The 16433-nt window shown below is 41.9% G+C and overlaps 1 protein-coding gene across 2 annotated transcripts in view; it reads right to left on the bottom strand.

The window, feature by feature from the left end:
• Positions 1–16433, bottom strand: part of TTC7A (tetratricopeptide repeat domain 7A) — a gene marked incomplete at its 5' end in the record, with an annotated part of 176490 nt that overhangs the window by 102332 nt on the left and 57725 nt on the right. Inside the window, 3 exons of one of the 2 annotated variants that reach the window (XM_082480621.1) lie at positions 1397–1468; positions 4108–4225; positions 15618–15722. In XM_082480621.1, coding sequence (XP_082336747.1) covers positions 1397–1468; positions 4108–4225; positions 15618–15722 — 295 coding nt within the window. The remainder of the gene's footprint in view (positions 1–1396; positions 1469–4107; positions 4226–15617; positions 15723–16433) is intronic. The other variant, XM_082480622.1, reaches the window with a different exon arrangement.

Raw genomic sequence — 16433 nt, 5'->3', positions numbered from 1 at the left:
GTTTTTTACAGGGGCCTGTAGTGATAGGACAAGGGGTAATGGTTTTAACTAAAAGAGGGAAGATTTAGGTTACGTATAAGGAAGAAATTCTTTACTATCAGGATGGTGAGACACTGGAACAGGTTGCCCTGGGAAGTTGTGGATGCTTTACCCACAGAATTGTCCAGAGAAGTCATCATCACTGCAACTCACTTTTATCACTAAAAAGTCTCACTTCAGACAAAGAAAAACTTGCACCAAGGAGACAGAATTAGGCAGGTCTGACTAAATTTCTAAAAGTTGTGCTCCATTCTCTGAGGTTGACAGCACTAACGAATTCTTCAGCCTGCACCCAGCTTTACCCACTGCAAGCATGGCTGCTACAGTTCTACCAACTAAAATGCAGTATGACTTACTACTTAGATTAAAATAACCTGCAAAGCAGAGTCTGCCAGAGTAAGGCAGAGAACACAGGGCATTTTAAGTTCCTAAAACTTCACCAGCCATTCCTGTAAGACACAGTATTTTTGTAAATGCCACCTTAGGAGCCCAAGATTTATTTTCTAAAGCACTCCGGGTTTTTAAAGGAGCTTAAGCCTTACCAAGAGTGAACGGGATCTTCAGCAACATTTCGGTACCGAAGCTCTAAAGTCACATTTGAAAACAGAGGAGGGCAAGTTCTGTGTTAGTAAGCAGATGCAGTAGCTGCAAATGCATGGAGTGAAACACTTAATGCTGAGGATTAGCATCAGCACTACAAATGCAGGAAAAGGGGTCTAGTTCTAGACTTGTCCCACGGACTGAACACTCATTAGCAGCTACAGCATAATCAGGTGTATTTATGTAGCACATTAGTTTAAAGGAAAATAATTCAGTTTGTGTTGGGCAAAACTGTTCCATTATGTGAACTGCAACATAAGAAGTAGGGATGATTGAGATGGACTTCAAAAATACATTTCTGATCCAAACTAACACACCAAGGCACATGCACCCCTTTGCGCATATCAATGCATTTCAAAAAACATTTCCTTATGTTAACCACCTAATATGGCAAAGTGTGCAGTTTCAGCATCCAGAATTATAATTAAAGATTGCATGTATTGACTGTTGTCTCCAGAAGCAAAAATTACGGGTTTGTTCACTAATAAGCAATGTCTAATTTTATATATTTTTTTAAACATTAACTGGTGCTGTCGGTATACTGATTATTTATAAAATCCACAAGGACTGATAGAAAAAGTTTCCAATTCAGTCCCTGATCTGTGGCCTTATACCAAAATTCTAAATGAAAACAGAGATACAGCATGCTGTCATCTCTGAAAGAGCAAGGGTCTGTTAAATCTACAAAGATTTCACAAGATGTGAGGTGGTGATGTTAGATAAGAGCAGCACTTGTATTTCATAACACATTCTCAACCCGGTCTTTCCTCTTTAGCCTTTGTTAAATTCATCTCACCTTCCCCTGTCTTCAACGGATTCTGCACCAGACCTAAGGGAGGCAAAGCTGACAATACAGCTTTATGTCAAAAAAGCGGAAGAGAAAGGTTTGCTGTTGACATTGACCCACTGGGAACAGATCTGCAGAAAATTTAGCACAGCAATAGATGGACATTGTGTATGAACAAGAGATTTGTGCTTCTAAGAGTGAGGCAGAAGTGGCAATGACTTCCTCTGAGGACACATGTTTCAGCTACTTCAATGAGACTTATTTCAAGAAACATGTAATTAGACATCAAGAACAAGGAAGCTGCACATACTGCTACCCAGCATAAGTTTCAGGAAGTCATCCAGGAGTAAATCTAATAGTTGTAAAGTGACTTTTTATCAAATGCTCCCACAAGTTGAATTGTCATTCCGTAGGATAATCTCTTCTGACTCTGCTGTTCAGCAAGTGCTTTTTGCAGGTCACAAAGGAAAGACTTTACTACAACTCCTCAGTGTCTTTGTCACACAGGAGGAGAAATATTTACTAAAAGGATATATTCAATAAGAAAGCCTAACCTTGGATGGAAGGCATCTTGATGTTGTAAGTTTTATAAGGCGATTGGTCAAATGTCTCTGAAACACTTAGCTACCATTGAGAATGCTGACTCACTGAAAGTCAGCTCAAGTGAAAAGTTATGGAAATCATATATATACACAGATGTTTGACACTGTGTCTGTATGTGTCACTATGAACTGGTACAAACACAATAATAAACAAGAGTGACAGTACAAGGCAGGATGACATAGGGGAGTTGCTATACTCCTTTCGGGACGTTCTACTCTTGCTTCCTCACTGTGATAAGCTATTTTTTTAATGATGCTAATGAAAAATGTCTCGTTAGTGCAAATTTGACATTTTCTAGTAAAATGCTGTTCCATATTCATGATCATCGTAAGTATGCTTTTGAAGGACTTAATCCATTTTATTAAAATATAACCTAAAAGATGGAAATACGCTCTTCAGATTTCCCTCAAATAACTGAGTGACTGGCCCTATTGACTTAAAGGCTAGAGATACAAGAACGCAGATGTCCTGTTGTTTCACAACATAAATCAGATGCTAATCTGGAAAACAGTCCAAGGCAGTTGCTGTGAGGACTTGTTTCTTTTACATTAAAAAGGACACTTATTACAACATCTGAACTAATCTCCTGAAAACTCAGAGAAGATTCTCTTCCAGAAGAAAAGTTTCCAACTTGCATTTTGCTGCACCAAAGTATTTTTAGGGCCAGAGTACAGCACATGCCTCTACAACTCCATTCTTCAGAAACCACCTTCTTTCCATATTGAGGATAACAAATAGATCGTAATGGGCCAACACAGAAAACCTTCAATCTCTGAAAATAGTCTCTGGAATCTTGCATAGCTTTAGGGACAGTTTAAACAAAATCTAGGCAAAATGCCCTAAAAAGCTAGGCTGTTAAGCAGAACTCAATGTTTAATGAACTTTCAAAATACATATATGAGAAAGTTCAGGCTAGGAATCACATCTGTTTCTTGACACAAACTTTCTAGCGGGAACTATTCTGCATCAGAGAAATGGAGAACTGGAAAGCTACAGTGTCTGTTAGCCTCCACGTTGGAAAAAAGTTCTTGGAACAGCTGATCAGATAGGGCTGGCTGAAAAAATACACCGACTTGCACTACTGAAGAGCGCAAGCCACTTCCTCATACACATGCCTTGCAGAATTCTGGTGTAACTTGCAAGGCCAGCATACTTCCATGATACCATACAATCATTTCAGCTTTGTTTCAGGCTCATTTGCTGGAAGAAGTTAGTTCCTTTCTATGGGACCCATCTGACAGAAAAGCCACTGCTTGCATGTGGGCAGGACTGCCAAATTGATTAGAACACACACTAGCTCAGCCATTATTCAAAGAAACTGTTAAAAGGCCTTCTACCTATGTTAGAAGTCAGAGAAGAAACAAAGATTGTTCCCACCTGTGAGCCTGATGAAGGTCAGAGCTAGAACTCTCCCAAACACTGGGACTTCAAGCTCTTCTGGCTACCAAGCACCAAATCTGCAGAAGCCCATTGTCCAGTTATTCAAAACCCAAGCAAGCAGCATTAAAAAAATACTTCTTACATTCAGTTGTCTGTATCTAGTCAACATCCACATGGACCAGTGAGGTAGATATTTTTATCTTGTTTACTTCTAAGCAGAGAAAGAAACGACATCACAGAGAGGTTGAATCTCTGTGGGGAATCAGTATCACGCCAGGAACTGAAGTCAGGCATTTCTGACTCCAGTTCTTGGATTGCATTTCTTTACGAGATTTATGAGTGGGTGACAAAAATATGAAAGTAGATGATGGAAAGTTTGACTTTTTGTTGTGTAAATAAGAAAAAGAAATGTATTACAAATATCCAAGTAAAGCACACCAAGCGTTATTGGATACGGTCAAATTATCACTTCCTAGGTAATGATTTGCATTTCTTCCTTTACCTAAAAACTTCACCTTTATTACCACAGAAGACAGCTCTCTGACCAAATGAACAGTCCCCATTTGTCTTGCAGTCTGATTGTTTTCCATGTTCAGTCAGCACTAAAAGCAGAGTTTCTAATAAATCTCCATTGCTTGCACTGAAGACTTTGAGCATACGCTTTCTAGACAACATACTTGACAAACAGGATAACTCACCATCAGTAGCTTGAAGACTGTATGTCAGGCCCAGTGCCAGGTAACCCTTTGCTAGGGCCTCTCCAGCATCCTCACCAAGGTCTATCACCATTTTAGCAAAGTATTCTCCTTCTTCCAGCTGCAAAAGAGGTAGGGAGACTTATAGGCACTTCCTCTATACTTGCTTCAGTAAGATTATCCCATTAAACTTACCTGTAAGTGATCTGAGAGCCATTCATACAAGGGCTTTCAGTGATCACAGTAAATGCTCATAGAAAGGAGGATATATAAGGTCAGATTAGCAGATCTTGGTGCACATGGCACGGTTCTGAGAAAAGTTTTGGTTTTGATTTAAGCATCCACCCCAAACTACTTCCAGATGTTTAAGGTTAATGAAGGACATTATCTTATTTTTATATTTCCCTTCAGGCATGCTTCAATCATGCAACCTTAAATACAAATTTTGGACCAAGCGACTGCTTGTATACTATCCTAGCAGTACACTTGAAAGGTCTAACAAGTTTCTGCCTTCAAAGGAAGAGCATCTAGTTTTGCTATATGATGCATATAAACCTTAGCAAATTTTACTTCCTTTTAAGATGTTACAGGAGTAAAGTAAGAAAGCACTTCACTGCAAACTGAGTTCAGCTGCTGCTTGCAGGTCTGCTGCCAAAAGATGGAGGCAGCAAATTCAGGACACAGATTTTGATCTGAAATGCCACGCTACCATAGCGGCTCATGCTGCACTAGCCATGTTTTGCATCTTTTGCAAAGACACAACTTCCTTGAAAATGCATTTTATATTACAGATTGCAATAAGAGAAAGCAGTCACGACCTCTCAGGATCAGCCTCCAAAATGGTGAAATAGGTCTCTTCTACTACAGTACAGACTGCTCCCCCAACCGTCCTTTCCAGCTGACCACACAGACCTAAGTCTAATGAAAATATAAAGCTTTAGTATCTTTAAAGTCTGAGTTAATGAGAATTTCAATCAAAAAATAATTTGAATATTTTATTACAGAATAGAGTGTTCCTCATTTCTAACCTTAAACTCTCATTAACATCACTCACCCATTAGAAGTAGAAAAGACTAAGACCTGTACAATGTACATATCTGGAAGGGTATAGGTTGGAGAGGTACAGGCAAAAGCTGTAAGTAATGCTTGAAAGACACAGAGCCTACAGGAAGACCTCATTTCTGTACAAGATAGTCTCCAGATCCTGTCAACCATAATCAGAGTCATCTCTAATCAAGAACCAGACAGCATTATGCTATCTGAAAAATCCTGCTTTTAGAAACTTTCATGACATGGCAACTGACTTTCTACCATGGGATTGTTCAATTTTGAGGAAGTACTGTAGACATAACCAAAATGTACTCTTTTAATACTCAGCTTGGTCAGATTTCAGCACCTCAGGAGTCATCTGTAATGAACTGCAATCAAAACATAGCAGCAGACCAGAAACTTCCCTTCTGCAGTGATCTGATAATATGCTAGCTACAAACAGAATCTACTTGACCTGAGATACTATCCTGTCAACAGGCCTCCTAGTTACATCACTTGAAGACATTCAGGTAACAACATTAACTAACAGCTTCATAAACAAAGGAGCTGGTATTTATTAGATGATATCAAAGATAAGAAAAAATTTACTGTTAATGTAAGCATGAAGAAAGGCTGAAAAGTGCGAGTGAAGAAGCAATCTCCACTGCTTGGGTCTGTTTCTCACTTGTAAGCTCCTCGAGGCCGTACAATTCAAACTATATTTAGACAAACAGTTCCCAAATTTCTGAAACCTCAGATCAGTCAGCCCAATGCCCAATGTATATTTGTCATCAAACTCTTCTCTGAATGACTATGAAAGCATTACAGTCTTGCTTATTGCCTAGTCAACTATGAATCTGGAAAATACTAATTGAAACAGGAATACCCCCTTGGGGCATACTTGGGGCTACCAATGAAATTGCAAACACTGTCTTTAACAGCATAACCCAAAGTCTACTGAAAACACTGGAAATAATCCTACTGACTTCAATGATGCTCAGATGAGGCCCTTTAAACTCTGATCACATCAGGAAGACTGAGATTTGTTCCAGGACATTTCTTAGTTCTGTCAGTAGCCCTACTGACTTCCCTGCCACATACTGAAGTGTGTTCTGGACCAGAACCTAGGGCAATGGAAGAAGAAAATGTCTCATGACTTGACACAAACAAAAAAAAAAAAAATAAAAAACAAACAAAAAAAAAATCAACCAACAAAAAAAAAACTCCCCATGAAACAATAACTGAATTCTTCAGCTCTCAGCAACTTTTATGTGACACAAAATCTCTGCAGCCAGAAAATTAATTATGCACCTCTTTTGCGACCATAAACAGCTATATTCCCACTCTCTTTCTTCATTGTTTCTCTTCTTTTCCCCACACACGCTTTCGTCCAAGAAGTCTCCATTAGATGAAGAAAAGAGCTATACAAGGAATTCTAATGACTAGCAAACAAGGGTACGGGTGGGTAGAGTGTATGAAAAAAGAGATTAAATGAAAGGTTTGGAGCTGAAATGGAGACATTTAAAATTGGAGAGATTTTGCTCCATTGTTTCTCTTGAATGGTCACCTGATGGTGTTTCCAGTCTCTGACTGATGGCCTACGCTGCATAAATCAGCAGCACACCATTCAGCTTTCTTTCCTGCCTGTTATCCAGGGCCACCTGTGAGTGTTAGATTAATCTACTGTATGAATAATTAAAACCACAACTTTTCAGAATGGCTGAAAGAACACTTCTAGCACAAACATTCTTGTAAACATTTATTCATACTAAACACTAATGGCACTTTGACCAGCCACAAAGATTCTCATGAATGCAAACTTGGGTCAGCTGAAGGCTGCTTTGAAAATAAGTGGCCTTGCAAACTCCAGCACAGCTGGTTCTGTTTATGAGAGCATTTACTTTTCCTTCTTACAGCCACTCAGCAGCTTCCCCTGCCAGCCCCACTGCGGCTGCCATCTGCCCCCTCTTCTCCCACTCTCCTACTCTTCAGTCATTCTGGGCAAGTGTGAAAAGCCAGACTTTTCACTCACATCACCCACTGTGAGGTCTCAACTCTCCAGTGCAAATTACCTTTACAGGATTGCAGTCTGAATGAAAACTGCCTCTCTGTACACCTGAGTGTACCAGTAGCGAGCCTGAGCTGTGATCTGCCAGTAAAGCTGTGTCCATGGGGGTCCTTAAGCATATGAGATGTCTCCACTCTGTGCTGTAGCGATGGGAAAAGGAGGGGGGGGGAGGCCTCCAAATGAGGCACCATCCCCTCTGGAGTCCCACCAGATGCAACCATTCCCAGCTACAGCTCCTACATGCTGCCACATGACCTGAAGCAGCAGGAGCTGCTCCCCCTTTCTCCCCTACATAGGTGGTGCCAGGTATGTGAAGTCTCACCCCGTGGATTCCCAGAAGTTGTGAGCTCAAGGTACACAGAAGTAAGCTAAGCAGCAGAAAGCTTATCAGGAGAATCAAGACATTCATTCCTACTCCTATTGCAAAGCCAGGGGCCAGCCTCAATACGAAGGGTACCTAAATGGTTCATTCACCTCAGAGGAGGACTCCAATCTTAAAGTGACACAACACTGCATTGGAAGGGCAAGGAACATGGATCAAGACTTCTTCTTGCAACTTATACGCTCTTGCTGGTAAGCTTTAAGCCACAGGATGCCACATGTCCTCCCCCACACTGGGCACAGCACAGCATCACTTTGTGATTACAAAATGCACAGCGCACTGCTGTTACCTTGTTGCGAGCTGCAGCACCGGCAGCTTCCAACACTATGGAAAAGATACTTCTTTTGGCATTAAGAGTGCTGGTAGCAGCTTGAATTCCATTTCCTTAGAATCACTACTTATTATTCCCTCAGAAGCAAGCAAAATACAAAGTCTCAAAGTCATCATAGAATCATAGAATGGTTTGGGTTGGAAAGGACCTTAAAGATCATCAAGTTCCAACCCCCCTGCCATAGGCAGGGACACCTCCCACTAGACCAGGTTGCCCAAGGTCACGTCCAGCCTGGCCTTGAACACCTCCAGGGATGGGGCCTCACACAGATATACTCCTGATTTGGCCCTTACTGTTCTTACACTCTTCTGCATACTTTGCACTGAATAGCTGGTGGAGGGAAGGGCAGCACCACAGGTTGCTGGGAGAGGTTCCCTGCCTTTGAGACCTGAACAGAAGAATGCTCAGAAAGCAGATGTGGAGGGAAAACAAGCTAAAAGGAACTTTTTGTATTTTGAACTCAAGCTGTATAAACTGTCAGGAGGCACCTGGAAGCAGTAGCTAAGCATCCTCTCCACCACACCAGAAACAAGCACACACTTGGCACCTGGAGAGAGACAGGCTGCCAAACTGTGAACAAACACCGATAAGGTTGTAATACTGAGGGGTTGGGGTTTTTCTCTCCCCTTCCACTCCCTCCATCCCCTTTGATGGAACAGGAACAGTTGTTAGCTGCATGATCCTGAGGGATGTTTTCCCTGAAACAGAGTGGCTGTTCCAGCCACCCTTGTTATTTGACTGCATGTTTTGGTGTGTGTTTGAGCCAAGCCCGGGGGCATACTGACAAGGGAGCCGAGAACAGCAGGTGCTGTCCCCTGGCCTATGGCCACCCAGCTGGCTTCCAACTGCCACCCAGCTTGTTTTTAGAAAAGCTCAAGCCCTACCCCACTGAATCAACACCCTCCAGGACTGTAAGTGGGAGCTGCAGTTCTCACCAGCACGGATTTAGAACAATTGAGGACAAGCAAATTGATGAGGTACAGCAGCATGGAAATGGCACCTACTACGCCGAAAGAGAGGAGTGCACAAGGGAGGAGGCAGGAAACACGCCAAGTGACACTGGACTTAGGACATCAGACAAGGTTAGTGAACCAGGGGAGTTTGGACACCAGTGAGACTGAGCGATACCCAAGCACGTGAGACACCCAAATCCTACAGAAAGGGCACCTACACAAAATTACACGTTATATTAAATAGATGGATTGACCTCTTCTTATCATTTTTGTTATACTGGGTTGTAGGTATAGAGACTAATTCAAAGAGGAGAAAAAATTAAATATTGGGAAAAGAGAATGAGAAGAGGAAAAATGCACAGGAAGGAAGTGGCCAATAAGGCACAGTATAACGGAAAGATTTTGTCCCATACCTGTTTACAGCATACAATGCAAATCATGTTACATATATCGTGAAAAAAATTTCCTGTGCTTTCTAGTGTTGGCCTAGTCAGCATTTTCTCCATGTGTCACCAGTGCTAAGCCCACCAACTTACTCTGCATGTAAGATCAGCCCCCTGCACATAAGAGTACTTGGCCCTTTCCTCCACTGTAGCAAGAGTGGTTTGTTCACAGGGGAGACGCACAGAAGGAAAAATTCTAAAACACTTGGGATTGCCCCAATAACAGTAGCTGTGGTGTAAGCAAAAATGTCTTTTAAAAGATAGATGTCTCTAATAGCTCCTTACCATTCACTGCTCTCTCAGCAGCCTCTCACCCTAGCAATGTCGGTCCTCTAGAGTGCCCGCTCAGCAGGCAGAATAACTCTTATAATGGCACTAGATTTAATCTTTCAATATTATTCATCCTGCAGTAAGACCTAAGCATTTCCATGCGACTCCAGGGCTCCTAGGTGACTGGGTACAAGCACATGCACAGCATTTATTATCTATAGTGACAGGGTCAACAACACAGAAGGAGAGAGAAGCACTCTCGGATTAAGTGGTCTGTGAAAGTAATGAACGATAAGCTGTTACCTCAGAAGTATGCAGCTCTAAGTCTACATCCTGCCAACCCCACCCCCCACCCCCTCCTGAAGTATTGACCTCATGGTATGTCTTGCTTATGTCACTTTTTATGACTCCATGCATGGTTTGGCCTGGCCCGACCCCACTTCCTTCTCCCTTTCCTTGACAGATGGCATGATCTCTGTTTTCCCAGCAAAGTCCTGGAGCATAAGACTTCACCGTGCACACTAGGATCAGGGAGTTACAAGAAATGAGGGAAATGGTTGTGAGGCACAGCACCATCTTACTCTGCAGCTTTTGTCATGGCGTGAAGCCCCCCAAAAAGCTCATACTAACTGATAATATTGGCATCATTTGGTGCCACACAAGTTTAGCACAACAACACTATTTCTGTGGTATCAACTGTGGGGCAATGAAAATAGCAAGAACATGCATCATGTCAGACTGGAGTCCTAGAAGATTCAAGCCTACCCCAGGACTATAGTCCATTTGTCTCTGTGCATATTTACAAAGTTTTCAACAAGCCTCCATTGAAATCAATTAAGTAAAAGGCACAAGAAAGCATCATAGTAAACCTAAATGCCTTTAAATAAGGCTCCGAAAATGAAGAAATTCCGTATTTAACACTTGCCTGTAGACAGAAGTTCTGGGTTTAGTATTTTGACAACATCTGCCATAACAGGGTTCTGGAGAACCTAGATCAGTAGTGAAATTGACAGTACTGTACTGTTAAAACATTAAAACCAACAACTCATGCTGCAACTCAAAGTCACTGCCAAAATAGGCGAGTGAGCATTCCGCTGAGGCCATGCCAGGGAAGGCTGAGTGAAAGAGGAAATTGCAGCAAGCCTTTTACTAAGTGGAACTCTGAATTAGTAGTGGACCAAGGCACAGCAGCCTCACTATGGACGCATATAGGTGAAAGCCTATAATTCTGACAAAAAGTAACCAAAACATTGCTTATATCACTCAGTTTACTACAGGCCAAATCCTGAAAGCTAGTGGTTGATGGAGCAGATCATCTGCTGTTACAAGCCAGCATGGTGCCAGTAATATACCAGTGGAGCAGTGCCAACTTGCATCAGCTAATAATCTGGTCATACTGTCACAACAGAAGCTGGGGGCATTTGCACAGAATCACACAGCATGGTCAGGGTTGGAAGGGACATCTGCAGATCATCTAGTCCAACCCCCCTGCCCGAGCAGGGTCACCTACAGCAGGTTGCACAGGAACGCGTTCAGGCGGGTTTTGAATGTCTCCAGAGTGGGAGACTCCACATTCTCTCTGGGCAGCCTGTTCCAGTGCTCTGCCACCCTCATAGTAAACAAGTTCCTCCTCATGTTAAGATGGAACTTCCTATATTCAAGTTTGTGCCCATTACCTCTTGTCCTATCACTGAGCACCGCTGAAAAACACTGTTCCCATCCCCCTGGCACCCTCCCTTTAAGTATTTATAAGCATTAATAAGATAACCCCTCAGTCGTTTTTTCTCTAGACTAAAAAGACCCAAGTCCCTCAGCCTTTCCTCATAGGAGATATGTTCTAATCCCCTACTCATCTTTGTAGCCCTTTGCTGTACCCTCTCCAGCACTTCCCTGTCCTTCTTGAACTGGGGAGCCCAGAACTGGACACAATACTCCAGATGTGACCTCACCAGTGGAGAGTGGAGGGGAAGGATGACCTCCCTCAACCTGCTGGCCACACTCTTCTTGATGCACCCCAGGATGCCATTCGCCTTCTTGGCCACCATGGCACATTGCTGGCTCATGGTCATCCTGTTGTCCACTGGGACTCCCAGGTCCCTTTCCACAGAGCTGCTCTCCAGGAGGTCAGCCCCCAACCTGTACTGATGCATGGGGTTATTCCTCCCCAGGTGCAGTACCCTACACTTGCCCTTGTTGAATTTCATAAGGTTTCTCTCTGCCCAACTCTCCAGCCTGTCCAGGTCACGCTGTAAGGCAGCACAGCCTTCTGGCGTGTCAGCCACTCCTCCCAGTTTTGTGCCATCAGCAAACTTGCTGATAGTACACTCTATCCCTTCATCCAGGTCATTGATGAATATATTGAACAGGACTGGACCTAGTACTAACCCCTGAGGGACACCTGTTGTTACTGACCTCCAATTAGACTCTGCACCACTAACCACAACCCTCTGAGCTCTATCTGCCAGCCACGATAGCCATTTAGTTCTTTTCCACATCAGGCTCTGTTACATATTGATTTGCATGGCACAGCATGACTGTATGCATGTTTTTACTTTGATTTGTTCTGCATTGAGAGATTATTTCGTAAATGCGATCTGGGCACCCTCAATGTTATAAATCACTATGGTACATTTAAATTAATTTTTTGTTTGCTGTTGTTCTTAAAGTGTGCTGAGATACCATGTACAAAGCCAGAAAAACAAGTTAAATGACCACTAGATTAAATCAGGAAAGAAACTGTCCTGTGCTCCTGATGACATTGTATAATTATCCAGCTGCATAAATGCTTTTGGGTGTTTTTGGTTTTTTTTATGGCTGGTAACTGAAATAAGACTAAAGTACTGCTTATCGATGGACCATAAACAAACTAAGTACAATACTACACCAAAAGTACATAGTAGACAGATGCAGGACATATAAATTAGCTGTTTCATTTGGATAAATGGTGAGCTGATTTCACCCTTTTCCTGCCTGGCCAGCAATGAAGCACATAGATGTACTTCCTAATTGAGAAATGAATCATATTTTATATGTTCTGAAAAGCAAGATATATTTGAGTATTTGTAACTGTTAATATTTGTCCATTAGACTGTTCCCATGCCATGTCTACCCTCCTTTCTATTTATACTGGCATTGATCAGCTTGTTCACTTCCAGTTTAAATGATTCAATTCTGATTTGATTGCCATGTAATTTAAATGCAAATAATTACTGTAAGGATGACATTTAGAAAAACAGCTCTGCTAAGCAGGAAGGTCTTTATTAGGCACAGGAGTTTGCCAGTAATGTCAGAAGCATCTCTGACTATGAGATGTGGGAACATATCATTTCAGTTCTTTTAAAAGATGCTCAGATTTCCCTCTGACTTCCCTTAATTAAAACTCTTCTACATCATCAAGTTTTGTACCAGGGCAGAGCATAGGCCACTGAGCAAAAGGAAGAGGGGAGAGAAATATTTTTAATTTGTTTTTAGTTCATAAGGTTGTGCTCTAGATACCTGCAGTAAAATTACCTTCTTGTGAAATTGTATTTGTATTTCATACCACACCTCAGTTCTGAGCCAGAATCTGATTGAAAAACAGTGAAAAGCTGTTTCACACAATGAAAAATATAGAAAATAGATAAAAAATACAGTAAAAAAAATAGATAATAATAAAAAACAAATAGATAAAAAATAGAGGAAAAAACCTCTTTGCAGTAATCAAACCCAGCTCATTTTCCCCTTCTTCCTCCCTTTTTTTTTTTTTAAAAGAGTTAGACTGTTGCTTTACCAGCTCTGCCATGTATAAGAAGTCTGGAGATACTGGATTGCCCAAGGACAGAGTTGTGACTGAATTAGTCTCACCTTCTTTTCTAAATGTCTCTATAACAAAGTATTCTTTATATGCTAGCACCAGGGATGCTGGGGAAAGCACCAATGAGAAGGACAAATCCTGAGTCTGCCCGTTTCCTGGCATAGCAGCATCTTCAATTTGGGCTCATAATTTCATATTCAACTCCTCATCCATCACAGTCAGCAGACTTTAATGGTACCATTTGAAATTTAGTCCTCAGTAATGAGAGCTGCATGAAAAACAGGGCAGCACACAAAAGAAGAGGAATTCTAAGCCATTTCTTTTCTCACAGTATGGAAATCTTGTCCTTTCACCTCAACACACGTCAATGACCCAGTGTTTAGTAGAGTGCCTCCATTAAAACTTCATTGCTCCTGTATAAAATATATATACACATATATACACAAAAATGACCCAGGGATCTTGATTTTAGCATGGAGTCCCACAAAATGCATTCGCTGTCTTTCAGTTTTGTCAGAGGGCTAGGTATGGCAGAAGTCACATGTTTACTAAGTATCAAGAGACCACAGACTTCTTGAAATAACTATCTGTGTTTAGAAGTAGTCAAAGTCAGTCAAAGCACCTCTGGTTTGACCATTCTGCTATGTGCCTTACTGCCTTCTCTCAGGATCCTGAAATTCACCACCCTGTAGTCATTTCAGTCAAGGCTGCCCCCAAACTTCACATTCCCAACCAGTTCTTCCTTGTTTGTAAGTATCAGGACCAGCAGAGCGTCTTCCCTTATTGGCTTCATGGCTCCAGTGCCTTCCCCTTGTTGGATTCACTTTCACAGAGCAGAAAGGCAGAAGAGTAAAAGATTTATTTGAAATATGGAGATCCCAAGTTTGTCTCTTATACTAAAATTCAGGCTCCTAGATAAAAACTAGCCTGGTCTCAGATAAAGATTTTCCTCACATTTAACACAACTGTTCTGCTGGGTTTTAATTTTTTGTGCCTCCTGACAATCACAGAGACAACAGAATTCCCAGGGGAAGGTGTCAGGCTCCAAGTGAATGCAGGAATTTAGCCCATGAAGTTCCTCTAGCTTCAAACCCTATAGAGTAAAATTTATCAGTAATACTTGGTGATGTTTTAGACAAATGACAAGTTAACCTTGCTTTGAAAACTTCATCAGAGATACTAATAAGAGTGTTCAACACAGTTGTAATGTCTGGCTTTCATATTGTTTTAACATCTCTGAGAATCAGGAAAACAACCACAACTTATTTGATTTATTAAACAAACACACACATTCAAGGGTACCAGAGAGTTAAATTGGGTCATTCAGCAAGGATCCCCTCCAGGCCCTCACACCTGAAAGACTTTTCCTAGAACAGGACACTTCCAGTTTTTGCTGACTCACATATGAATTTAACCATTATAGTTTGAACAGTATAGTTCATTCAAAAACACGCATAGCCAATCTCCTCAGTGACACTGAGGAGCACTGATACAGCTCAATTAAGTTGAGCTGAATACCAACTTTCACCAGATAGAGATGTAGAGGATGGGGAGGCAGGGGACAGCAAATCTAGCCCTACAACTTTTAACTGAAATCTGGGCAGATTCTTCTAGTATTTTCTTTCATGCTTTCTTGCATCTTTGTTTTACTTACATTAGCAATTATAATCCTTCACTGACTGCAGGGACACCTCGTGGTGAGGACAGGTGAAAACAGCAGGCTGCCATTCAATTAATTAAACCAAGCAGCAAAAGACTGACAGATGTTTCTGCTCCTTGGGATAATCAGAATTTCACAGGCACAGACTTCCACTCCCACTCTGCTTCTAGGGCATACATTAACACATCCAGAACAGAAGACACTGACACAGCAACTTCAAGAACAAAGGACTGAGTGGTCCAGCAGACCTGAACTGTCTAACAGTCCACTTAATAATTACTAACTTTTGTATTCCAGGGGCTACAAGAGTAGCCGATTCAACTTGATGGTCAGTTGAAGAAGCAGTCCCCAGAATGGCTGTTATGGCTTTCTCCCCCTTTCTCATTCCTTTAATGGGCCAACAAAATGCATTTCAGTGACTCATTGCAAAATTTCCTTTTTTGTTGTTTTTTCTTTTTTAAAAGGCATGCACACGTGTGTGATTTTTAACAGGGATTCCCTTTCTCCCCACTGCAACTACACTGTGGCGCTGCCACTGCAGCACCTGATCCATTACACAATAAGCATTGCATCAGCTTGCTTACCCAGTGCAGCGACCCAATGCAGACCTTGGCAGCCAGAAGAGGAACGGTGGGATCCGTAGGTCGCAGTTTAGCACACTCTTTGAGCACTGACACAGCATATGCTGACTGGAGGAGGAGGAGGGGGAGAGAGGAGGAGGAAATAAAAAAGGGTGATTAGACAATGCTGTTACAGAGTCCAAGCAAGATTATTTCAGTGAAATGTGTAAAGAAGTGCTATGAAGTAAAGGACCACATGTCAGCAACAAGTTAGCAACTTTATTCCCACCTCCACACACACAGACACACATGTGTGTACATGCGCATGCAAACACACACTCTTCCCATGTTCAGAGGGAACATGCTAAAGAACCAGCCCTGGCTGTGCCCTTTACGAGAAACGGTTTTCCTCAGCTGTTAATGCAGTGGTTATTTTAACTCTGCCCTCCCAGTTCACAAGAATTCTGCTATAGTTTTCCTTGCACACAGCCATCTTCCAGTAAGCCAGAAAAGGTCATAAAGAGCTTATCCTCCAGTACATTAACATTTTAGGCCAACTCTACTCAGAGAGGGGTTTGTGCAGCTAAAGTAATCTGCTCTGTAGATTGTTTTGTGTCTTGTCCAGTTCCAGAACATACAAGAATACAACTGGGATTCCACCATGCCAAGGGTGGAGCAGGCAACTGCAGAGCAATACGCTCTTCAGCGGGTGGCCTAACTAGCATGTGTTAGAAAGAAAGTCCATAAAACTCTTGCTGTCTTTCTGGTGTTAGGTTACCATTAATGAATGATGTTTATTAAGATGAGCAGTCACACAGCCCTTTTGGTTCAATGTGCTCT

Source organism: Vanellus vanellus, assembly GCF_965231255.1.
Source record: "Vanellus vanellus genome assembly, chromosome: 3".
Taxonomy (NCBI): Eukaryota; Metazoa; Chordata; class Aves; order Charadriiformes; family Charadriidae; genus Vanellus; species Vanellus vanellus.
The sequence above is the reverse complement of the archived record's forward strand: the minus strand, read 5'-3'. Positions and strand labels throughout refer to the sequence as shown.